The sequence below is a fragment of the Hippocampus guttulatus genome, chromosome 10, assembly GCF_054856545.1.
Source record: "Hippocampus guttulatus isolate MCC_2025c chromosome 10, RoL_Hgut_1.0, whole genome shotgun sequence".
NCBI lineage: Eukaryota > Metazoa > Chordata > Actinopteri > Syngnathiformes > Syngnathidae > Hippocampus > Hippocampus guttulatus.
In genome coordinates, this window is record NC_141270.1 from 16,723,253 (window position 1) to 16,746,392 (window position 23,140).

The following is a 23,140-nucleotide window of genomic DNA, read 5'->3' on the forward strand; positions in this document are numbered from 1 at the left end:
GTTTCAAAACCAGGTCATATTTCATTGTGTTCATGAACTTGGGACAGCTTGCCATCAGATCTGCCGTTCCCCTGCTAGGTGGCTTCCGTCTATCAACGACAGTTCATGACTGCCAGGATTCGTTTTCACGCTTTTATACCGTATTTTTGAAGGGGTTAAGTTTCACGTGTTGGTGAGAATGTGATTTTATTTTTTTCACTGCTTTATTGACAATTTGTTTTTTTTTGTTTTTAAGTGTCATGTCTGTTTAGTGAACCCTTGTGGACACTTGCTTGTGCGAAAGACATGCCACACCAATGGGTCATTTGGCATTGTCAAGTATAGAATAGTATTTACCAGAGCAGTGTTACAAAAAATATATACATACAGCATATGTTTAGCGAAACCGCTATAGGGCATTTTGCCTCGTAAACTATTCAGTGTGTTACACTTGCCACATTAAATAGTGTTCCTTCGAGAGTACTACAGTCATAACTATTACAATCATTATTGTAACCAACTCATCTAAAATTTGTGAGCCCGTCTTGGGTCTGCAACGGGTTCTTGTCACAGTGGGACGTGCCCAGAACACCTTACCAGCGAGATGTCCAGGACGCATCCTGACCAGATGGCCAGTTCGCCTCCTCGATTCAGAGGAGCAGCAGATTTACTCCCTGAGCCCCGAGGATGGCCGAGCTTCTGAACATATTTCAAATGGAGCGCCCAGAAATCCTGGAGAGCAAACTCAGTTAGGCTACTTGTGTCAGTGATTTTGTTGTTTTTGTCACAACAAACACCTTGTGACCATCGGTACAAAGTACGAGTGGGGAATTGAAGGCTGAGCCTTCACCTCTGCATTTACCTGGAGAGGCCACTCCACCCTGTTTTGACTTCCGACCACAGTCTCAAACTTGCAGAAGCATGTCCATGCAATTGTCGCACAGTTGTCATATAAGCCAGCCCCACAAAATCCAGAGCCATAAGAAACTCCAGATGGGTCACATTCACCCATGGGGCCCTGCCACCAAGGAGTTTTTTGAAAACCTCAGGGACCTCAACAACAGAGGTGGGAAAGACCTCCAGGCTATGCTTCCACATTCCTCACCCCACCAAGCCACAACGTCCCAAGTTGAGTTTGGCGACGCCCCACCCCTCAGGATGGACCAGAATTTCCCTGAGGCAGTCTGGAAGTTGTTTTCCATAGCTTCACCGAACTCCAACGATGCCTAAGTTTTTACTTCAGCTACACCACCAAAGCCATATTTCACTTGTTCTGCCGGTAAGCCGACTGTCCAAAATGCACGGCAGTCCAGACCGTCGGTGTCCACAAACAGTTTTGGGGATTACCACAAGGATAAGCACCAGTCACCTTATAGCCACAGCTCCGGCCGGCCGCCTCAAAAATAGTGGCACCGAACATAGACCACTCAGACTTACTGTCTTGCACCTTCCCTGGGATGTGTTCAAAGTTCTGCCGGAGGTCGGAATTAAAATTCTTTGACACTCAATTAGGCAGTATTCACACAAAGAGGTTTGCCCCAGCTACTATGTTTTTTTTTACTGTTTCCTTTGAGGCATGTACAAATATACAAGGGCATACTCAAGCTCACATACAAATGTTTACATGCATTGCACCCCATGCTCCACCCACACAAATTTTTCAAGATAATGTTTATGTTAAAGACCAAATAACGCATAGGGGCCTTCTAGGCAAAATAATCAATGAGATATGCTGGTGAAATGTCAACAACAGTTCTCTGCGGGATTTGTTTTGTAATGGGGGTTTCACTTGGCGGAAAATAATGTCTTTCCTCTTCTGGCAAAGAAAACACTGCATGAAAAAATAGGGGCTGAGGGTGGGAAGAAGGGGTGGTGGGGGGGATAAGACATACAAAATAAACAAGCTTTAAAATACTGGAAATGGAACTCGATGGATGCTGAGGTTTTACACCGACATGAATGAATAGACAATATTTTTGGGCCACTGTTATAGAAAATGTGTCAAGTGTGCCCCTGGCTTGGATGTAATCTGGAGGCTCGGACCTGCCTGGGTAAATCACACCTTGCAAGCCGCACTAACAGAAAAGACATCCAAGCTATTTTGATAGATTGTCCAGACTAACTTCGCTCACCCGTAGCTCTGATTGTGTAGGTTTGAGATAACCATGAAACCAGGGACTACATCAATATCTCCAACTTTTTCTTAAGCCCTCATCCGCCCTTCCCCTTTCTTCTCCTCAGGTGCTTCAAGTGTTGAGCGTGTTGAGCTGCAGTGGTGAGCTCCACTGGATGGATTGTGTCCAACATTTGTCTCAGGACAGTTTTCTGCTGCACCTCCTCACTCTGGCTCAGAGGACTGTTCACAGGTCAGAAAATTGTCACATTAATGCATCTCAGAGGAATCATGCTTGATGAAGCAAATGTTTCAAATGTTACTGTTTTTTTAATAGGGATCCAATTTATATAAGATATTATGAGGGAAAAATGTGTGCCGTTGCACGCTTGTATGGCGGCGCAGATTCTCACATCCACTTAAGCCTGTCATTTACGCACCTTTATGCCAGATACACACTCTGGATGGTGCAACCCTAAAATGTTCCCTGTCAAATATGGGTTTCCACGCATTCTCGTGTCGACTTACACACAATTCGCACTCCAGAGGATCGATGCTCTATTCAATTGGATGGGAGTAAGCCTGGCCTTTCAGTATGTCCACACTTTCCTCATGATTATCGCCCACGTCCTATTTCTGTGACATCTGTCTTCATTGATTGCCAACATCATTTTGTGTATGAATAAAAAGTGCTATAACCTCAAAATGCGATCCAGGCTGCAATAGTGCATATGGCCTTGAGTCCACACATCACATCGCCATGGAATGCATCAATGCGTAACAACCATTGTCACTCGCCACACTTGATTTTTGTAGTGCCATACAACACTTTGACAGAAAGCTTTACTGTACAGTAGTTGTAGTCTAAGGTTCTAGTTGAGCAGTCTTGGTCGGGATAATAGTATCAATAGTATTGGTACATATCTTTAACAAGAATATTGGCACATAATTGTTCTCTTTGAGTTTTTTTCAAGTCTCAGCTATGTTTTGTTTTTGTGGATTCTTGCGTCAGAGAGACTTTTCTTACAGCAGGATATGGCTGGTCATATTGCAGTATTTGTCTATATTCGGTGACCATAATCCCTTTGACATCCACTGACAGACACACACCTCCTTGACAAGCCCCTGCTGCAGAAGAAAGTACAGGCCTTCACACAGATCAGGTTACAAAGAGTATTAGACGAATAAAGCCTTTTTCATCAAACCGAGGATCCACTTTCCCTTCCAGTGTCCTCAAGGTTGTGATTAGAGGCAAGACAAGATGAGATTGGGTTGCTATTCGCCCTCATCTTCCCTGCGATTAAATGGGATTCTGGCTTTTTGTGCACAAAATGTGCTGGTGAGTACCAGCACACTTCTTTTGTGGAAAGTCAGCCAGGCTACATGTTTGCCGAGTCACATTATCATTTTAAAAATCTAACAAAGTTGAATTAGATGGTTGCTTCACTTGAAGTGCTAAAAGATATTTCATCTCTCTAGTGAGCCTTGTGCCATAAGCTAAACTTTAATATCTAGATATTTTTGCCAGATATATCAATAACGATATTACTATGGGTTCAGTGAAAACTATGAACCCCTATGAACCCCAACTATAAAAGAAAAAACAAAATATGTTGACACCCATTAATATTGTCAAAGTCAGCAATAAATTAAAAATAAATAAATTCACATTGTCCTGCAACTGTGCTTTAATGATAACCACTCACCCCTATGCAAATACAATTGTTGTGTATGAATTCATGCATTACATGACGATGTGATTTGTGGACTCCAGCAATCTCAACTATGCCTGGATTGTGTTTTGTGGGTCCCTTTACAATATGTTACTTTGTATAACTTTTTATGAATCCACAAAAAGATGGTGGCAGTCAACAAAGACCGCATTGCGACTGAAATAGGATAGCGCCTAACCGGTCCATTCAATTGAATGAGGTGCAGGTTCGTACATTTTATCCACTATTGATTTTGAAATTATATGTATGGTCACCTAATGTTTTAAAAGACAATACCGTATTTTCCACACTAAAAGGCGCACTGGGTTATCAGGCCCACCTTCAATGACTGGCCTATTTTGTCATTTTTTTCATACATTATAAGACACAATCTACAATACATCCACTAGATGGAGCTATGCTCAAGGAAACACCAACAGAACGATCAGATGTGAGTAAAACGTTTTTCATAAAGCAGCGACACACTTAACCAACAGCAAGTTATAACATTGACTCATTAACATTGAACTCTCTTGCCGCTGCTCTATTTCCGAGTTCAACTGCGTAACCTATCGCCTTAAGTTTGAACTCTGCGTTGTCAGCATGTCTCGAGCAAGGAGCCATTTTGGTGTCGAAATATTAATGACCATACACAAGGCGCATCGGATTTTAAGGCGCGCTGTGAGCTTTTAAGAAAATGGAAGGCTTTTAGGTGCGCCTTTTCGTGCGGAAAATACGGTATATGTGTACCATCCGTATATACTTGACAGCGAACAGGGAAGTGGATTTCTTGCATGTGTCCTGTTAGGCAGCAGCGACTGCATGTGTCTCTTGCTCGCCCTGCGTGTGTGTGTGTCTCTTCCCTCTCCCCCCCTGCAAGATGATTGTCACCTGCTTGTTTTAACTGTTGATCAACGCCAAACTTGGAAGGAGAATTGTGGATGGTCGAACTAAGATTGATTGACATGCAACACAAGCATGGCAGGCGACTGATAATATCCTTATTTCGATATTAAGATAATTTTGTTCATATGTCAATTTCGATACGATAAAGATATTTCGTCCAGCCCTGTCTCTACTGTAGTTCGAACATCCACGAACAAATGAGGGTCAAACCCCTTAAGATTCAATCATTCCTTCTGTAAGGACAGAAGGCTTGTGAAGAGCAGCAGAAAACAGATGTGCTATCTCCAATATAGGACAAGACTTAGAAGTATGCTAAGTCCGCTCATGTAAATTAATGTTCACTGACTGTAAAGTGTTTGTGTGTTTTAGTGTGGAGCTGTATTGTGCAGCCATGACACTGCTATCTCAACTGGTAATCCAGGTTGTAAACTCCGATCCAAAGGTAAAGTCTGATATTAAAGCATGACTGCATTCATTAATAACAGTTTTTTTAACAACCAAGTACATGGTGCTGGTTTCCATGAGTTAAAATAACCACTTAGACCAAATTAATCTAATCAACATAAGAAACGTGATAAGATAATGAAAATGTCCTTTGTGCTTTTATAAACTTCTACATAAGATCCCTGTTGACAAAAACATGTGAAAATAGTGTTATAGTGTATAATCATAGTATCAGTCACATGCACACCCAACTGCTAGTCCTTTTTTTTTTCCAAAAAGCTTTTTTTTGTTTTGTTTTGTTAATAGGCCTTTTCTGTGTGTAAGCAAATCCTCAAAATCTTGCATTTGTACAGTGCAGGGCTCCAGATTATTATCATTATTTTTATTTTTTACTAGGGGTACAGTGAGCCCTAATCTGAAATTTACAGGCGCACGCTGTAAAAGGACTTGCGAAGTAAATCCACATTTTCACTCTGACTTATAGTGTTAATGGATCTGAAGTGTGGAGAAGTTAATATAAAATTCCACCCTTTTGGGGCAGTCTGTAGCCCTGCGGTGCCAAGTTTCAATGATGGTCACAGAAATGGTTAGATTGCAGTAATTGCCTCTGAGGATGTGCAGCATATTATTTCGAGCTGCGATCCACCATTCGTGTTGACAGTGATGAATGACTTCCGAATGGAATTGAATGGTTACTCCTTATACTTTTCTGAAATAAAGGCCTCATAATCCTATTTGAAAAAAAAAATGGTGAATAGAGTGCACTTATGTCGTGCTTTATTTACACCAGACGCTGCCCAAAGGGCTTCACAAAGCCTCACAATCGCCTATTTGCTAACTTTGAATCAGAGAGTACGCTATGATGTGCTTTAAAAGCCAGCTTCTAACTCCGGGAAAGTTTTTTTTTTTTTTTTTAATTTAATGGCTTTCTGGAACAAGAATATCTCACTGTACTGGGGCCAAAGGTAGAACCCAGGGTGTTTTTTGTGCATTTTTGTGCCTTAAATTCATCCATTTAAATTCATCCATTTAGTACTCCAAAGCAGCTCACCTACACATCATGCATGCGCACTCCCCACAAACATACATTACGTATTACAAGCTCCCATTACATTCAATTCTGACAATACATGCAACAATACTGCAAGATTCATTCTGATTCAACTCTGATTAAAGTTCTGATTAGCTTTTCAATGCAATTCATGCACAACCCTAATGATAAGGGTAGCATCATTTTTGTTTTCATTAGTTAGATTTTTTTTGTATTATGTTGGACCACAAAATTATAGTAATACCTGGTTTTCATTAGTTAATTTTCTGTATTTTTAAAAGTTATTGTTTCACGTTATTGTGACTTTTTCTGTCGTTAATGGAATAGTATCAACGGTTGTTTGATTCATTGAGTGACAGCCTATTTTACCTTCATTTACATGCATGTTAATTTCCTCATGGTCCTGTCATGCAGGCTGCAAGTATGACTTGCTTATCACAGTGGGGGGCACTAGTGTGCTCATCCTGCAGTGAGGAGCAGCATGTGGAAGTTAAGCTGATGGTTGCCAAGGTGCTGGTGAACTCAACGGGCACGCTACTGACCAGCTCTGAGCTGCCACTTGGTGAGTTCTTAAACATGAACCAACTTGAGTAAACTCATTTGAGATGGATATTGAAAGGGGCGTGAAATATTGGAAAGAAAAAACTAATAAAACCTTCCTGTTGGGTTGGTGTGTGTGTGTGTACATATGCATGTGTTTGTGTTCAGGTCTGGTCAGCACAGTGTCTCTGTGGAGCAGTCTGTTTATGCTGTTGCAGGATGAAGACCAGGAAGTTCGCAGTTCTGCCTCTGACTTCATTGCCAATGCACCAACTCATCTGATTCGTGCAGGTAGTATGTACACACTCAATGTTGAAATGAAAGAACCACTTGAAAGCATTTTGTCAACAGAGACTGTGCACTTGTCAGACATTGTTCCATGTTGATTTATAAATATTGTTAGCTACTGCTGTTATAAAACAATATATGTATATGGCCGGTTGGGTCTCCAACGATAAAGTGATGGCTAGCTTGAAGCACAGAAACATGTAGTGTGTGTGTGTGTGTGTGTGTGTGCGTGTGTGTGTGTGTGTGTGTGCGTGTGCGTGTGCGTGCGCGTGCGCGTGTGCGTGTGTGTGTGTGTGTGTGTGCGTGTGTGTGTGTGTGCGCGTGTGTGCGTGTGTGTGCGCGCGCGCGTGTGTGTTGGGCTGATCACCTGGATCACTTGTGCCGTATCACTGATTATTGTGATTTAATATTTGCATTGTCATTTATAACGCATTCAACTTTATTGATTAAAATGGATAGAATCATAACGGGAACATGACATGGAACGTTGACATGTCTCACGTTCGGCAAGATGCGAGGTGCATTCCAATGCATGCAGACATTTCAAACTCAAACACGAAAAAGTCCCTCTGTGCTGTCAACGTTAATAGCTACAAATATCCAAATAACGTGGGTTTTCTATCAATCCATAAAAGCTGACATAAGAAGAATGATGGTGGTGAAATCACCTATTTTACGTCATTACAATCAATGGTCCATCGAGTCACTTACTGGATGTTACAATCCCTAGTGGTTGGGATGTCAAATGCTAAATATTCAATGAGATTTTGTACTCCCGAAAGGCTTAAATAATATCTTTTGATGCCCCAACACTTTTGTATATAGTTTTTAAAAAATTCAAAAATTTCAAAATGTAATTAGCCTGTTTATAGTATTTTGTTGAACTAATACAAATAAAACACATTTGAAGTTGTTTAGCTGTTTAATATTTTCCTTCCAAATAGTATTGGGGGTAGATACCCAGTATTGATGAAAATACCATTCACTTGCAGCGTGTGAGTTCTGCATGTGTACTGGCTGTATCCTACTTGAGGTCAGACAATGTCAGATAAGTTGTTAGCTAACAATTAGACACAACCGCAGAGGCTCGACAAAGATTGGGGTTTTCTTTAAAAGAGGGAGAGAACAAAATGCAAATGATTAGTTTGTCTGAGATATTCCCCCTTTTGCATTCTATATTTAGTTGCTGTTTGTACAATTTCATCTTAGTTCTACATTTAGTCTTGGTCATGCCACTTCCAAACTCGTATATGATCCTGAAAATTTGGAATTGGATTCCAAACACGTGTGATACAAACAAAAGGAATGTGGAACTGTAATGTGGTCGTCTTAATTGAATGTGTGACCAGGCCAGGAAAGTTACATTCCTCCAGTAAATGAGAAAGCACCAAAAAACCCAAAAGAAAGCGCATTGTACTGTCTGTAAAATAAAAACCCACAGAAACCTTGAATTGGAAATGTATATATATAGTGTCACTCCACTTTTGAAGCCTAAATTGGTCTGACATTTTTAAATCAGATGTCTACAAGTGCGTTTGAAGACATTTCTTTCAACAAAATTTACAGTGGATATAAAAACTCAACACACCACTTTCGCAATGGTAGTTTTTTGGAGAGCTAAAAAGATGAGCCCAAGCTGAGTCATTTCCACCTTTAATATGGCCTACCTGCCTAACCTGTACAACTCAATTGAAAAACAAACCTAAGTTTCCAGTGACTGTCACGAGACACATCCTGAAATGGCATTTTTCTGCTCACTTCCCGACTTGTTAAATCCGAACCAAGTCCAAAGAAGTGACGTGGCACTTTTTTTTCCTTTATTCAACTCCTACTGTTTCTTGATCTCTGTGCTTGAACCCATTGTCACGCTCGGCAGATACAATGACATCATCTGCAAACATTAATGCGATTTCTTCCAAAGGCCATATTTACATAATCATACCACATGTACCCCTGCATTCAAAAATGCTCCGAATCTGTCAGATTGCGAGGGCATTTCCTGCGCTAGACCTCCTTTCACTTCGAAGTTCCTCTTTTTGTGCTACTACTGACTGTTAGTTGGCACATTTCATATGTCCCTCCACCTTGACTCAGGCACCAGTTCCATCCAAAAAAAAAAAGTGCCAAGGTATGATGCTGCCTCCACCATGCTTCACTGTTGGCATGGTGTTCCTTTGGTGATTAGCAGTGTTGTGCTTCAGCCAAAAATACCTTTTGGAATTATCATCAAAAATGTTGGTTTCATCGCATCGTAACACACTTTCCCATACGTGTTTGGGAGATTATTTGGTTGTCTTTTGCCAAGTACTGCTGGGCTTGGATGTTTTTCTTTGTACAATACTATTGTATTACATCGTGATTTATAAAGCGCCTTCACAACATCTGCAACTGTAACAAAGTTCAACAAAATACATTTAACATAAAATGACCGTAATGCAACAGAACACATAATGTCACACATTGACAATAACTACTGTCGTAACAACTATTCCTACATACAGACATGGCTTCCATCTTGCCACCATAGCCCAGACATGAGGAAGCTGGGAGATTGTTACATGTGCTAAACATGAAGTACTTGCCAGAAATAACTGCATCTACGTCACTGTTGCTGTTGTCTTCTTGGCAGCCACCATCACCAGTTGTCTTATTGTCTTTTCATCAATTTTGGAGGGACGTCCAGTTCTCGGTAATGTCACTGTTGTGCCATATTTTCTCCACTTGATGATGACCGTTTTTACCGTGTTCCAAGGTCTATTCAATACCTTGGAAAAGTCTTCTGCTGACTATTACCTTTGAACAGTGAGATCCCTCGGATGCCGTAAAATCTGTCTGCTGACCATGGCTTGTGCTGCAACATGCGACTGCAAAAATTTCAGGGAAAAAAAAAAACACGAGAAGAGTTGAATCCTGCTTAACGTGAGTTTGAATGTCGACATGCCCCGTTATAAGAGGGCGTGCACACTTTTGCAACCACATTATTCCCGTTGGTTAAATCCACCATGCAGAAGCAGCACTGCTTCACTTATTTCACTAAAACAGCACAAATTAAAACAGCCAACAGAGGTGAAGTCTATCCCAAGGCTCATGGTGATTTTCTTTTTATCTGTAATCTGGAAGTAACCGTAATGAGGTGACTCAGTCAGCCACTGCCCTGTTCCTTTCTACTGTATTTACTACCCTACTGGTACTTTTACCAAGCCCTCTGATCCTTTTCGCAAGCCTGTGATGTCATTCAAGGAAGAATGTTTATCATATGGGAGATAAGCGTCTGGAAGCTAACAAGCCCTCTTACTCAGATAACCCTGAGCAAAAGAAATGTTTGATCTCACTTGTCATTTGGCTTGTTCAATTTATCCAAAGGTTGTGTTTGTGCAAAATATTCAACCTGTTCTTCAATTGTGGAGCAGTTTCACCATCGATATGTATGTCCAGGATGTGTAACTAGACCGATAGCATGCACTACAGTCTGGCAGTTTGAGAACCTTGCTTTAGGGCTCAAGGGCCACGCGTTGAAGAGCTGCCATTTGCACAAGACTTTTGGCAGTCTGGTTTGTCAACATCGTTTTGGCAACGGAAAGACCACTTTTATTAAATAGGTCTCCAAGTATTGTTTAATACTTCGGACCGTTCATGTGTCAATAGGGAACTTTTTAAAACATTGTTGGACGGTAAAATGTTGGAAAGAAACAAAACTCCAGTTTTTACGACCTCATTCTCATGTGAATGTGTTCTTAGACTAGTTGCTGGAGAGTCAGCAATTTCGCTTTTCTGCTTAATTTTACCATATTCTCTTGAACAAGCTGTGCTAGGTTACAAAGAGACTCGGGATTCTGGACCGTAAATAACAATTTTATTTTCGTAATGTTGAGCACAATGACTAAGCCCAATTACTGTTTGTGAGTTTGCATACGCGTTGACTACAAGTCGCAAGTGTGTGTGTGCCGGCTCCCTTGATTACGTGTCTTTCCCATTCCCTGATGTTCTGCGGGTTTACTGTGTGGGTGTGGGGGTGTACGTGTGTGTATATGCGGTGTGTGTTGGTGTTTTATTACCTTACCTCAAGTGTCTGAGGTGTTAATTGTTTCAGAGGAGACAATGTTTCTTCCCCTTTGATATGGAGTACAGAGACAAATTCACCCCCCCCCCCCTCCTTTTCCTCCTTTAAAAAAAACAAACAAAATCATTTCATGTAAAACCTTTTTGTTTGTGCTTGTGGAAGAGCATTGAAGACTTCAGATTTGTTGAAGTGATTCTTTCCCAGCACTTTTGAGACACAAAGGAGCTATTGTCCATGACTTGAAGATTTCTTAATCTCCAATTGAACCTTTTTTTCCCACACCAACACCCCCACCCATTCACCACCACTGCCTAAATACCTCAAGACTAATTGGGTCTGAAATCAAACTCTGCTCCCCCTCACCGGACCTCCGGCAATGACAGTGTACGAGTGCGAACAAAGGGATCACTTCATGTCGTAAAGTATCTATCACACATCTTATGAGAGGGCATGACATTGAAAACACAAAATGACAAAAGTGAATATGGCGATTATCGTAGAGCCTCAACTTGCCTTTGTACTTTGCCATTTGTTTACAGCAACACCAGTAAGAAATGTTTGTGGATGGTATGACAAATGAAAGCACAGAATCTTTTTGAAATAAGTAATGGTGCAAGAATGCACAGGAAAATTGCATCGGTTTACCACATTTTAATCGTGTGCAACCGATGCCGATGTTCGAATTAAGTAAATCCAAATGTATAATACTTTGGCTCATAATGTTATGTAGTGTGTTGAAAAGTCCCTGGCAATCCCTAATAAAGCAATGCATGTCAAAATAACAAAAAGCCAATCAAGGCCCATGTGCAGTGGTTGGGTCTTTAATCAAAGAAACACAAAATCAACTTGATTTCCTTTCTTGGTGTTGGCTACCCTGGCATGATATCGCTTCCACAACATTTAGAAAGAAAATATACCATGAACCTTTTAAGTATAATTGGATCTGCAACATGACCTTGATAAGAGGATGAAAACGCATGAATGGGTATACATGCAACCTCTTTTCCCAAAAAAATGCATTGTTGCAGAGCGTTGCATTTCTTCTTAAGCCCTGTTGAGTTTCCTCTTTAGCTTGACTTTTTTTTTTTTCCTTTTTGGAAGTGACATTTGCTGCAGTGAGCTCACACCCGTCATTGTAACCTTATTGTCGTGGAGATTTTCACTCCTCTCTGGCCAGTGTTTCCTGTCGGTGTCAAGATTGTTGCATTTGGTCTACAATACTGTTCACCACCAACAACCAAAGGAAGTCGGAGCTGTAAAGAATGCGTTTTTGTTTCACACCTCTCTGTATCTCACACTTTAGCTTCCTGGTCTCTCGGCTCCAAAGTGGCTTGCGTGAGGTAGAACAAGTTTCTCGTGTGAATACCATTGTTGTTGTTGGCTTGCTGACGTTACTTTACTGGTGAGATCTCTGGCATGTCACTTCCTGTCTTATAGGGCAGTGTGTGTCGGAACCTTTTTTCACCAAATACTTCCTAAAAATATATAAAAAATAAAATCTTCGCTCTCCAAGTACCACGAAAATCATAAACATTACCATACGGTAGCAGGTTAAGTATTCAACATAGAATAAGAAATATAATGCAGTTGGAATATAACATTGTACTTAAACATAGCAGAAAATAACCCAACATAAATAATGATTAAATTAAAATGTAGTGCACGTAAAAAGGGGAAAAAAGTCACTGTATTATGCACAGTTTAAACTTTCAATTCACAAATTTATTTATTTCTTTTTTAATGGGCTGGGGGCGTGTGTGGTCTGCCGCTTGAGTTTCCCAACACTCTTCTCCCATGACCACATTTTAAATCGCTGTGTTTACGTCCAGCGATTCAGGGATTTGTTATTTTCTTCACATTTTTCAAACTGATCGCATTCTAATGTTGTTAAAGCAAATATCATTTCCCAAAGACTTCCCAAAATACTGTACATTTACATACAGTGTCAGTGGCTGCTTTCACACTGCCTTAACTGCAAATTGCTGCATTATATATTGCACACAGCATGCCATTTGTAACCGCATGGGTATGTTAGGACCACTGTTCGTGTGTGTGTGTGTTTTTTACACATACAAAGTACATATACAGTATGTGTTTAAGTCATGAAGTGAACTAGCCAACCAGGGTAATTACTCTGACCAGTTGTCCCTGCCGTCCAGTCAACAGTTCTTATATAGGTGGAAAAATTGCTGTCAGGATCTAACTGGTGAGCATACCACAACGCCTCTCACCAACAACCTGACATTTAGTGACACCGGGTCACTCACTGTCTTGGACTTAGTCCTTCTTTCCCTCCCTTATGCTCCTTTTTTATGTCTCTCCCCACACCTCGGGGCAATGTCTGGTTCCTAATAAAATTGTTAGTAGCCTTAACGTAAGACAGAAGAACCCACTTTTTTTTTCAATTCTGACTATAAAAGTGCAGTGCCTGTCTTTTTAGAAACAATTATTTAGTTTGTTTGTTTTTTACCAGAAGGGTATTATGATAATTGCATTCATGTGTTTAGATGGTACAGAAAAATACTTTGCGTGTAGTAAAGTAATTTGTGTTGAAAATGTAATCATTTGCATCATTTTTAGTAAAAGAAAAACCCAACAACAACAAAAATATCAATGTGCATGTGCATATTTACTGTACTAATTTCCTCTAACAATCACAACCCTCTGTAAAAGTTCATCAGTCTACTGGCAATACATCCTACCAAACATAGTAGTAGAGTTTGGTTTATATGTAAAGCAATTTAAGTAACAACAAGCCAAAGTCTCTTAGAAGGAAACAAAAGAAGTTGTTTTTTGTTGTTGTCGTTTTAATTGTCAGCTCCACCCTAGGGTTCAGCCATTTAACACTTGCCACATGGAGCTCAAGGTTACATTTTCCCCTTACAGTCATGCTTAAATCGCAAGCAGACTACACAGTATATTGTAGTTGAAAGGCAGCAATACACACCAATCTCAGCCAATTCCATTCCTTCATTAAGTAATGACGCAGTATTGTTTTTTTTTTTTTATAAATCTTTTCAATGCAAGACAAATATACACGACAGAACAAGCAGCTCGTATGCCTGCATACAATACCCCCAACACACACAAATACACAGATACAGTCACCCAACACTCATGGCATGAAAGACAATCTCCTTGAGAAACAAGTATTTAACGCCAAAAGCTTAAAGAAGGAAATCACATTATGAGGTGCAGGGGGAAAAAATGCAGGCAGCCATTCTGAGCCTTTATGTTTGGAGGTAGGGCTGCTGGTTAGTGGACTGGGCTGTCCCTGAGAAGAGGTGGCTTCTTGCTAAAGAAAAGAATTTGTCACCCAAGCTCTTAAACTGCTAAATCTCCTCTAATACTGTACAATCAGCGGCCTGTAATGTTCACAGACTGCGTCTCTCCCCATGCTCAGACTTCAGACTCTGATTTGACGCCTCTTTTCTCAAGAGGAAAATCAATGTGGGTTCCCATCACTGTGTGTCTTGTACTGTATGTGTGCTGATGGGGGGAGGGGTTGTAAACTTTTATGCACCCCCACACGCCCTCCTCTAGTTCCCATAGTGGTAGTGTTTGAGTTGTGACTTTGCAAAGCTTTTGATGTCTGCGCTGTTATCCGGGTGTCAACCGCATGGATGATGGTCAAGGTGGGAAAACAAAAACAATAACTTCCACTCACACAGTGTGGCTGAAACGGTACCGTGGTCATCTTCAGTGGTCCAATCCCAAACATTTCCGGAATATAGTGGTACTTTCTCAACAGTATGTAAACACACTAGTTGGTGACTTTCTATGGTAGCCTTAATGCATCATTGTTGTGTGAATACTAGCGTGACTATATAAAGGTAAAGTTTAAGTCCAGCTATTTTACCATCAACATGACACAAATTCTCACAATTAGTGGAGTGATTCAGCAACGTTTGATGCGTGCCAACACCGTCCCCTTGATTATCTTCCAACTCTGAGCTCATGAATTACCTAACTATGGAAATCTTTGTATATGTACTTGCATTTTGCTGATACATTTGCAGAACTTCAGAAGTGTATTAAATACGTTTTGTTTTTGATCAATATTTGAAGCAGCCGTTGCGTCCAGCTGTTGATTGGTTCACGTTTGCACACAATAGGAAAACACAGTCAAGAGTTACAATGGAATGCTCTTGATTAAATCTTATTCCTGTCAGGTTCTGACATTAAGAGTGAGTGCATATGGAGAGGCTTTTCGTTGTGCCATTTTCATCGGTTAAAGTGGGCATCAGTAGATATGTCGACATAATGTTGCCGATTGAGCGCAAGTTTTGGACATTATATACAGTGCACATTCAGTGATTGAGACAAATTGTGTCCAGTTGTTCCACTGACGTCATACCAAGCTACATTGTGGATTGTAGCTTGGTATGTCATATTGGTATGTCCAATATGGACAAACCAACCAACTAAATGTTGGTTGGTTTGTCCATGTTGGTTCAAGAGTCATTATTTTCTGATTTCTCCAAAACAAATTGGGAAAAAAATGGTAATGCAAGCTAATTTCATTTTCCTGATCAAAAAAATACATCAGGGAATTTTTGACTGGAAAATGAGCCGTCCTGGCCACATAATCCCTTTCACCAATAAAAATCAAACACTTCTTTTGAATTATGGTTCATTTTTTTAAGCCAACTAAAACAGGCCTGGACAAAGGTGGTAGTACCTCTAGAAAAGATTAAAAATGATGAATTTAAGACAATACACTCGGAATGCAAAAACTGAAAAAGTAAGATTCATACACCTGTTCATTGCAACTGTTTGTACTTTGTACCAACTGAACTAATGACAGTAATAAAAAAATAAAGTAATATACATTCCAGCTTTTGGTTGAAGAGCTTAATTTTCTTTTCCCTGAACCTGTTTAGCTCATAATAAAGTTATGTGTACTATTTGAATGCAAGGTCTTCTGGCCCTACCTAAAGGTGAAACCTTTATCACAACAAGCATGTATCAACGCGCAGGTAAAGGTCACGCTTGAAATCTAAACTTGAGCCTTGAGAATGAGCTAGGGGGTGGAAAAACGTGACCCAAACACATGCACCGTTTTTCAATTCTTACCAAGACAATTACAGATCATGCCAGAATCTTGTTAAATGACTCCTGTCAACCAATTGTGACATGTTTGAATGTCCCCGACTTTTGGTTCAACAGATGTTGCAGGCGTGACGGTGTGTCCCCCCGTGGCCTTGGACGTTGGTGTGAGTCTCTTGTGTCGCCTCTTCGAACTGTGGAAGCAGGTACCAGCGGGCGTCCTCGCTCTGACAGAGTGGCTGCTGGGAGAAGAAGAAGGCAACGAGGAGGCATGTCAAGATGATGCCTCCAGTCTGGTAAAAAAAAAATAATAATAATATTAATCATTTCTTTATCAATTTAGCGGGAATGTCTCCACCAAGTAGTACAGTAGTTGATTGGATTGAAGAGCTTGTTCAGAGCAGCTCAGCCCCTCCCTTCACTCTTTTGACTTTAATGTCTGGAGATTCCCTGCCTCATTTGTCCCTGTTCTGCCTTTCGGCTTGTTCTGCACCTTTGACTAAAGACACAAATATGTGCAACTGTTTGTCAATATGTGCTGGACGTGTTAAAAACCAGTGGAGGTTGCTCGTATCATCGTGTTCATGGACCAATTTGTTTTGATTGAATAGGATGAAGAGGATTTCCTGTTTGAAAAGGGCAACCTTAACCTGTGGGCCGAGCCAGTCCAGTGGGTGACGCTGCTTCACAGACACCTCATTTCCCTCATTCTTAGCTCCCAGCAGACTAGAGACTTAGGACGTACCGACCAGGAGCAGGCTCACCAAATTGACACATTGGCCTTCAAGGCCCGAGCCAAACTGTTGAGCTCCAATCAAGCCCTGGATTCCCTCCCAGTCCTGCCCCAGTTCTCCTGCCCCATGGAACACGCCCGACTGGTACTGCAGCAGCAGAGGGCCACTCTGGCTCTGGATGTGCTGGACACCCTGAGAGGGGAAATTGAATAATATTGCAACGTTGGAAAAATCGGGACACACATTTTCTGGTGTGATCATGAAAGTGACACCTCACAAAGTGTTTTTAATCATCATATTTGTATCATCTGCTTTCCTCTTCTTGATTTTTATTTTTTTGCCTGTTGTTAGTTGATGTCTGAAATTAACCATTTTGAGAGATAAATTTGAAGCGGCTGAAGTCACACATACAATACAATACATGCTGATTTATATAGCGCTTTCACAACAGCGACAGCTGTAACAAAGCGCTTCACAAAACAGTTAACATAAAGTAAAATAATAAACACAACACATAACATAAAACACGGACAGTCGTGCAGTCCTAACCACTTTTCCGTCACACGCTTTGTCAAGTCTACTTTGACTGACTCGACTTTCCTCGTGTTTAATAATCCATCCAATTGGACTTTGTTCTGTCCTTCCCTTACATAATGTAGAGGACAGCACAATAGACTATACTGTCTGTGTACATGTGTGCCCGTGTGTCTTCACGGTGGCCGCATACACATTAACCCTTCTCCCTCCCTGGTATCCATGTTTCTTGTTGCGGTAAACCTGACGTAATGTTTTGGAACTGCTCAACACGCCCCAATAAAAAGAGAGTTGTCTGATTTGGAGCGGTTCCTGTGAACAAGAACACATTCAGTGGATTTCTCAAGAACTTCACCATGACTGTCCTTTAATTAAACTGTTTATCTCGACTGCAGAGAGTAAATGGGGCAAATGGTCCTGGAGCAGCTTGGAGCCTATTTTTAGGGTGCTTATAGTAGATTCCAAACTCTTATGTCATTTTTTTCCCTTGCCTGTTTTCTCTTTCCTTCACCTCTCTCCCTTCATCAACTCTTGAGAGAATATTAAATCATGTCAGAGACTGAAAAATAACTGGATATATTTTTAGATCCTATTTTGCAATTATGGTCCTAAATTAAAAGGCTATAATGGTTACTGGTGTTGCAGAAACCAGTAATTTCTGGTAGCGCGCTGTGCATTTTACACCCAGTCGTATCTATTCCCTACCAACTGAGAGAGGTTCCTCTGTGTTTTGTGAAATGGACATTTCATGTCATCATTCAGTAATTCATCTTCTAAGGGTGTTGGCTTTGGAACCGGAGGGTCACAGTTCGAGTGGCAACTATCGAAGTTCGAGAGGTGTTTGTTTGCTCCCTGACTACCGTAGTGCTTCTGAACTGCTCCAGATGATGTGGTATATTGCATTTTTGGATAGAATTGGTCCCTAATGAAGACCCAGGTACCAAATGCACAGCCAGCTGTCACAGTAGGGCCACATCATGTGGAGACATGAGGCAGATTATTGCTGTCTTCATGCTGAACAAGATCGTATTTGAGTTTAACAACACACACACGCACAAAAAATAGTGTCGGGGTTTGTCGCCGTACAATACCTTGCTCAGCAGGGGGCGCACTGGTTTATTTGATGCCAGTTCCAAACGCCCTCTCCAGGGGGCAGTGTTACACTGTTGTTTCACCTCGAAACCACATTCCTTCACTCTTGTGCTCCCAGACTCTGAAAAACAAGTTTGAAGAAGGGAGACTGCTGGGGGGAAGGGGAGTTCTTAACCACAGTCGTTCTTTTATTTTTACTGAACTGTAGGAATCACAGATGCCCGTACTGCATTTTAGTATTAAAAGTTACTGTGCGGAAAATACAAAAGTCGGTCTTGTCGTTAGTTCCGACGGTCAAATTCGCCCGTAGAGTGAAATAGGCTGCCGTTACCCTCTTTCGTGGATTATGCAACGGATAAATGCTAAAAATTGCCCTGCACTCTGCCTGGACTCCCTCCGTTCATACTTGCGGTCTCACCCTATCCACAGGGAAAGAGCGCTAGGGTGAGGCAGTTTCCTTCCATTACAAATGCATGCGCATGCTTCCAAATCAAGTGTGGGGGGGGCTGCATTTATGCTGGTTAAAACCCCACAGGTTTGCAGGAAGGCTGTATGTGTGAGGATCCATTTCCTATCATCCCGATCGGAGCTCTCTAGAATTAAGGAGGAAGATGTGGTGGTTTCAATTGAAGTCCAATCTCCCTTAATTTGGATGTGGCTTGTGTTTGAAACAGCAAAACAAAACAAAATTTAAAAAAAAAAATTGAGAGTTGTGATGATGGACGGTGAAGGGGCGTGGCTTTGGGGTAGAATTTCAAGGCGTGGTGTCAAAGAATAGGCGACCAACCGGTGAATGGATGTTTTTTCAAATGAGAAGACGGAAAAGAGGAGGCGGCTCAGGCCAAAGTTTTCTACGACTTAGTTCACGTCGCCCCTCCCCGGCCACCGGCAGGCATTTATAGTCCGCAAAAAGGGGCTTGAGCCCGCAGTGAAGTACTTTTGGCTCAACGCTTCTTCAGGGGAGGAATCACATCCATCTACTACTCAACAACACACAAAAAATATCCCCACTCTCGTTTTTGCCTTCGTCGGTTATTAAGTCCGCCGGCTGTTTTGAAGCAACTTTCCAGATCATTTCCCCCTCAACCAAAAAGCAGTCGTGGCACAAACCAGCGCTCGTCGCAGTGCAGCCTGCTCGTTCCTCCATGAAAGAAGGAGTGCACCAGCAAATTTGGGGAAACGACGACATGTCTGCGTCCGTCTTGTCCGCCTTCTACGACATGGACATTCTTTACAAGGTACAGCTGCTCGCTTGATTTGAAATGAATGCATGTTGCAACGCAATGCCATGTGAGTGGAGTGCATCGCTAACATGTCGGCCGTTCTCTCCCGCAGCAGGATAAAAGCACGAACATGAACGCCCTTCACATCAACAGCATGCTGGACAAGAAGGCGGTCGGAGCCCCGGTTACCTCTGCGGGCTCCTGCGGCCCCTTCACACCGGGATTTTTCCGTCGGAACTCCACCAGCAACGCGGAGGCAATGAACAACGGCAACAAGTACACCATGAGCTCCTCTTACAGCAGCCTGAAGGAGAACACGCCGAGCGGAACGACCACTCTCATGAACAAGGAAAACAAGTTCCGCGACCGCGCGTACAGCGAGAGCGGAGAGCGGGCCGTGCTGCAGCAGAAGGCCGGCTCTCAGATCAACTCCACCCGCTACAAGACCGAGCTGTGTCGGCCATTCGAGGAGAACGGCTCGTGCAAGTACGGCGAGAAGTGTCAGTTCGCCCACGGCTACCACGAGCTCAGGAGCTTGTCACGCCACCCCAAGTACAAAACGGAGCCGTGCCGCACGTTCCACACCATCGGCTTCTGCCCCTACGGTCCCCGGTGCCACTTTATCCACAACGCCGACGAGCGCCGGCCCGCTCCGACCGCCAATGCCAACAACGTGCAGGCGGGGGAGCCCCGCGGCTACGGCCAAAGGGACATCCTCCCCGCTCCCCAGCAGCAGCAGCTCTGTTACGCCCAGAGGGACAGACCAAAGCTTCACCACAGCCTTAGCTTCTCCGGCTTCTCCAGCCACCACGGCCTGGACTCCCCGCTGCTCGAAAGCCCCACGTCGCGGACCCCACCGCCGCTCGCCTCCTCCTGCATGTCCTCGTCCAGCTTCTACGACGACGTGCTGTCGCCGAACTCCGTGTCTTGCATCAACAGTGCCTTCAACTTCCCCGGGCAAGACTTAAAGACTTTGCTGGCCCCGCTGGCCGTGCATACCCCCGGCGGCTACTCCAACAACCACTCGGCCGGCGGCGCCCACTATGGGGGCGTGCAGGGCGGCATGTGCCCCCCGTCGCCCCCCACATACAACATGAGCCACTTGCAGACGCTGCGCCGTCTCAGCGAGTCACCGGTGTTCGAGCCTCCCCCCAGCCCCCCGGACTCGCTCTCAGACAGAGAGAGCTACGCCAGCGGGTCCCTCAGCTCCTCCGGGAGCCTTAGCGGCTCCGAGTCGCCCAGTCTGGACGCTGGGAGACGTTTGCCAATCTTCAGCAGGCTGTCGATTTCAGATGACTGAGCGTGTCTTTTTTTTCTTTTTCTGTGTAGTGGATTATGTCAGCAGCTTTCACCCTGCTGAAGTGCCTTTGAGCAGCAAGACATTTATTTCTACCAGCTGAAGAGGTGGTGGCCCTGCTCTGACCTCCCTGGTGGGGGGCAAGTGGGGAAAGTTCCACCCACGGGGATCAATAAGTGTCCTTGACCTGGCATTAGATTATAATGTGTGTGTGTTTTCTGTAATATAGCTGTATCAAAAGTTTAGATAGCCAACAGAAGGCATTCCATCAGTGCCTTGCCCAAGGGCTCATGCCAGCCTTTCTTCCCTGTTTTTTTTATTAATTGTTTTTGTTATTGCTCTATCAGGCGAGTCAGACTTTTCCTGGGATTAGATGACTTGACAAGACGAAGAGACTGTAAAAGCGAGTCGATTTCCTCCTATCCTGCCAAGAATATGCCTTGACTCAAAGTAACATTTTTTCAGTTTTCAAAGTGCTTGTTTTTTTTTCTTTTTCTTCTCCTCTGAAAAGCTTCAACTTCCATTCCATATGTCTTCTCACAGCGCTACCCAGTGGTTAGGTTGGTTAGTGTGGCTTGTTGCTTGGTTGAAAATGCATTCTTGAGTTGGGTTTGTTTGGGGAAATCACTGCTGATGGTTGAATATATCTATTTTTTTTAGCTGTTTGAGTGATTTGCATAGCGGTGCATAACTGGCTATGGACTATTTAACTTATTTATTATCTTGTGAAACAAGTATAGGCTACATTGGTAATTTGTGTCCATACTATATTTATCAAGTATGATGAAGCAATAGATCTATATTCTTTTATGTTTAAATTATGATCGCCATTATTAATCTGCATAAAGTGGAGTGTATGTTCTTTTTCACAGTAATATATATTGTTTTCTCCTTTTTTTGTAACTTCACTTGGTTATTTTTTATTGTAAATGAGTAAAAAAAAATCTTAATTTAAGAGAACGTATGTGATATTTATTTCATTAATTTTGTTTCCTTGTTTACGTTTATTAAAGTTTGCATAATTGCTGTTTGCTTCTGAGCTTGTGTCAATGCTGTAGAAGGCTTTTTTTTTTCCTTCTGAGAATCCATATTTAGATGATTCTGTAGAATGTAAACACAGTGTGGTTGTATAGACCGTCCAAACCTTGTTTTATTTAGATCAGCGACAAAGAATCCAAGTCAATAAATTAACCAAAAAGTATTTTTTTTTCTTATTTTCCTCTGCACGAGGTCACACTGTGATTCCAGCCACGTGCTTAAGAATGTAGCAATCCCAAGTGCCCCAGTATTATTGTGTAGTGCCTATGGGGCTCACCAACATGACATGCCTTTAAAATTAACCAAATAAAGTATTTTTTTTTCTTACATGGCATCTTTTATACACAGGTTCAAATGAATGTAGTTTTTGGATTCTATTTTTAACTAAAGGTTGTTACCACTCAGATACTCTGACAACAACAGCCATAACCTCTCTTAGACCACGTTCCACTTCATTTGATTTTTTTTTTTCCTATTTGCGCAGCTTTTGTCTTTCGGTATCAAAATCTAGTCTGAGTGTTGCTGCCGAGGGAAGTGGTTGAACATGTCTGGTTTGTACATAGTAGGTACAGGGGGATGCACACTATGTACTTTTGACTACTTTATCAGAAGTAAAGCTTTTTGAATGTAACTAAATGGACAAAAAGACAACGAGAGTTGTTTATTTTTCGGGGAGTCAGTTCACTACAAATTGAGTGTGAGACTGTTAATTTTGTACTGTACATTTTTTTTGTAGATCTCCCAATAAAAGAAAAAAAAAGTTACAGAAATGTTTGTTTTTGCAGTCATTTGACAATTGGGCACATTTTGACTTGATCTGTTGCAAACATGAACGCATACGGAATATTACAACAATGGCACTTCAGTTTAGGAAAAAAAAACAGCCTGCAGACAATTCAAAATGAGTCCAGAACACCACAAAGCCTCGGTTGGCCTGCGTCATTTCTAGCCTGAGGTTCTGCTTCTCAGTACGAAATACATTCAACAAGCACACACTTGTCATTGCGAGACACAAATGCATTTACAAACCAAAGGGAGAGGAACTTAATGCAGATGTGATCTGCAAACTCATGAGCATGG

General features: G+C 42.0%; 2 protein-coding genes and 1 long non-coding RNA gene across 5 annotated transcripts in view; 2 read left to right on the forward strand and 1 right to left on the reverse strand.

Moving 5' to 3' along the window:
- Nucleotides 1-17,837, forward strand: part of thada (THADA armadillo repeat containing) — an 83,510-nt gene extending 65,673 nt beyond the window's left edge. For both annotated transcript variants that reach the window (XM_086121523.1, XM_086121522.1), the window contains 6 exons: nt 2,221-2,345; nt 5,080-5,152; nt 6,620-6,767; nt 6,914-7,036; nt 16,263-16,438; nt 16,754-17,837. In XM_086121523.1, coding sequence (XP_085977649.1) covers nt 2,221-2,345; nt 5,080-5,152; nt 6,620-6,767; nt 6,914-7,036; nt 16,263-16,438; nt 16,754-17,089 — 981 coding nt within the window. In that variant the 3' untranslated portion in view covers nt 17,090-17,837. The remainder of the gene's footprint in view (nt 1-2,220; nt 2,346-5,079; nt 5,153-6,619; nt 6,768-6,913; nt 7,037-16,262; nt 16,439-16,753) is intronic.
- On the reverse strand, nt 16,245-19,366 carry LOC147199470 (uncharacterized). The gene is made up of 3 exons (XR_015101987.1): nt 18,502-19,366; nt 16,888-17,068; nt 16,245-16,384 (listed from the first exon to the last, which is right to left on the reverse strand). It is a non-coding gene; the product is annotated as an uncharacterized LOC147199470 (long non-coding RNA).
- A 68-nt stretch (nt 19,367-19,434) lies between these two features.
- Nucleotides 19,435-22,830, forward strand: zfp36l2 (ZFP36 like 2 zinc finger CCCH-type). Of its 2 annotated transcripts, none has more exons than XM_086121525.1 (2): nt 19,435-19,740; nt 19,841-22,830. In XM_086121525.1, exons 1-2 carry the CDS (start codon nt 19,648-19,650, stop codon nt 21,023-21,025), a joined length of 1,278 nt encoding a protein of 425 aa, XP_085977651.1. In that variant the 5' UTR covers nt 19,435-19,647; the 3' UTR covers nt 21,026-22,830. The 2 variants fall into 2 exon arrangements, with proteins under 2 accessions (XP_085977651.1, XP_085977650.1); XM_086121524.1 differs by having other exon boundaries at nt 19,437-19,740; nt 19,838-22,830.
- Nucleotides 22,831-23,140: the final 310 nt, after the last annotated feature.

Coding starts and splice junctions, on each gene's coding strand:
- zfp36l2 (XM_086121524.1), top strand. CDS start 19,648: ATGAAAGAAGGAGTGCACCAGCAAATTTGGGGAAACGACGACATGTCT. Junction 19,741..19,837: donor ACATGGACATTCTTTACAAG/GTACAGCTGCTC, acceptor TCTCTCCCGCAG/CAGGATAAAAGCACGAACAT.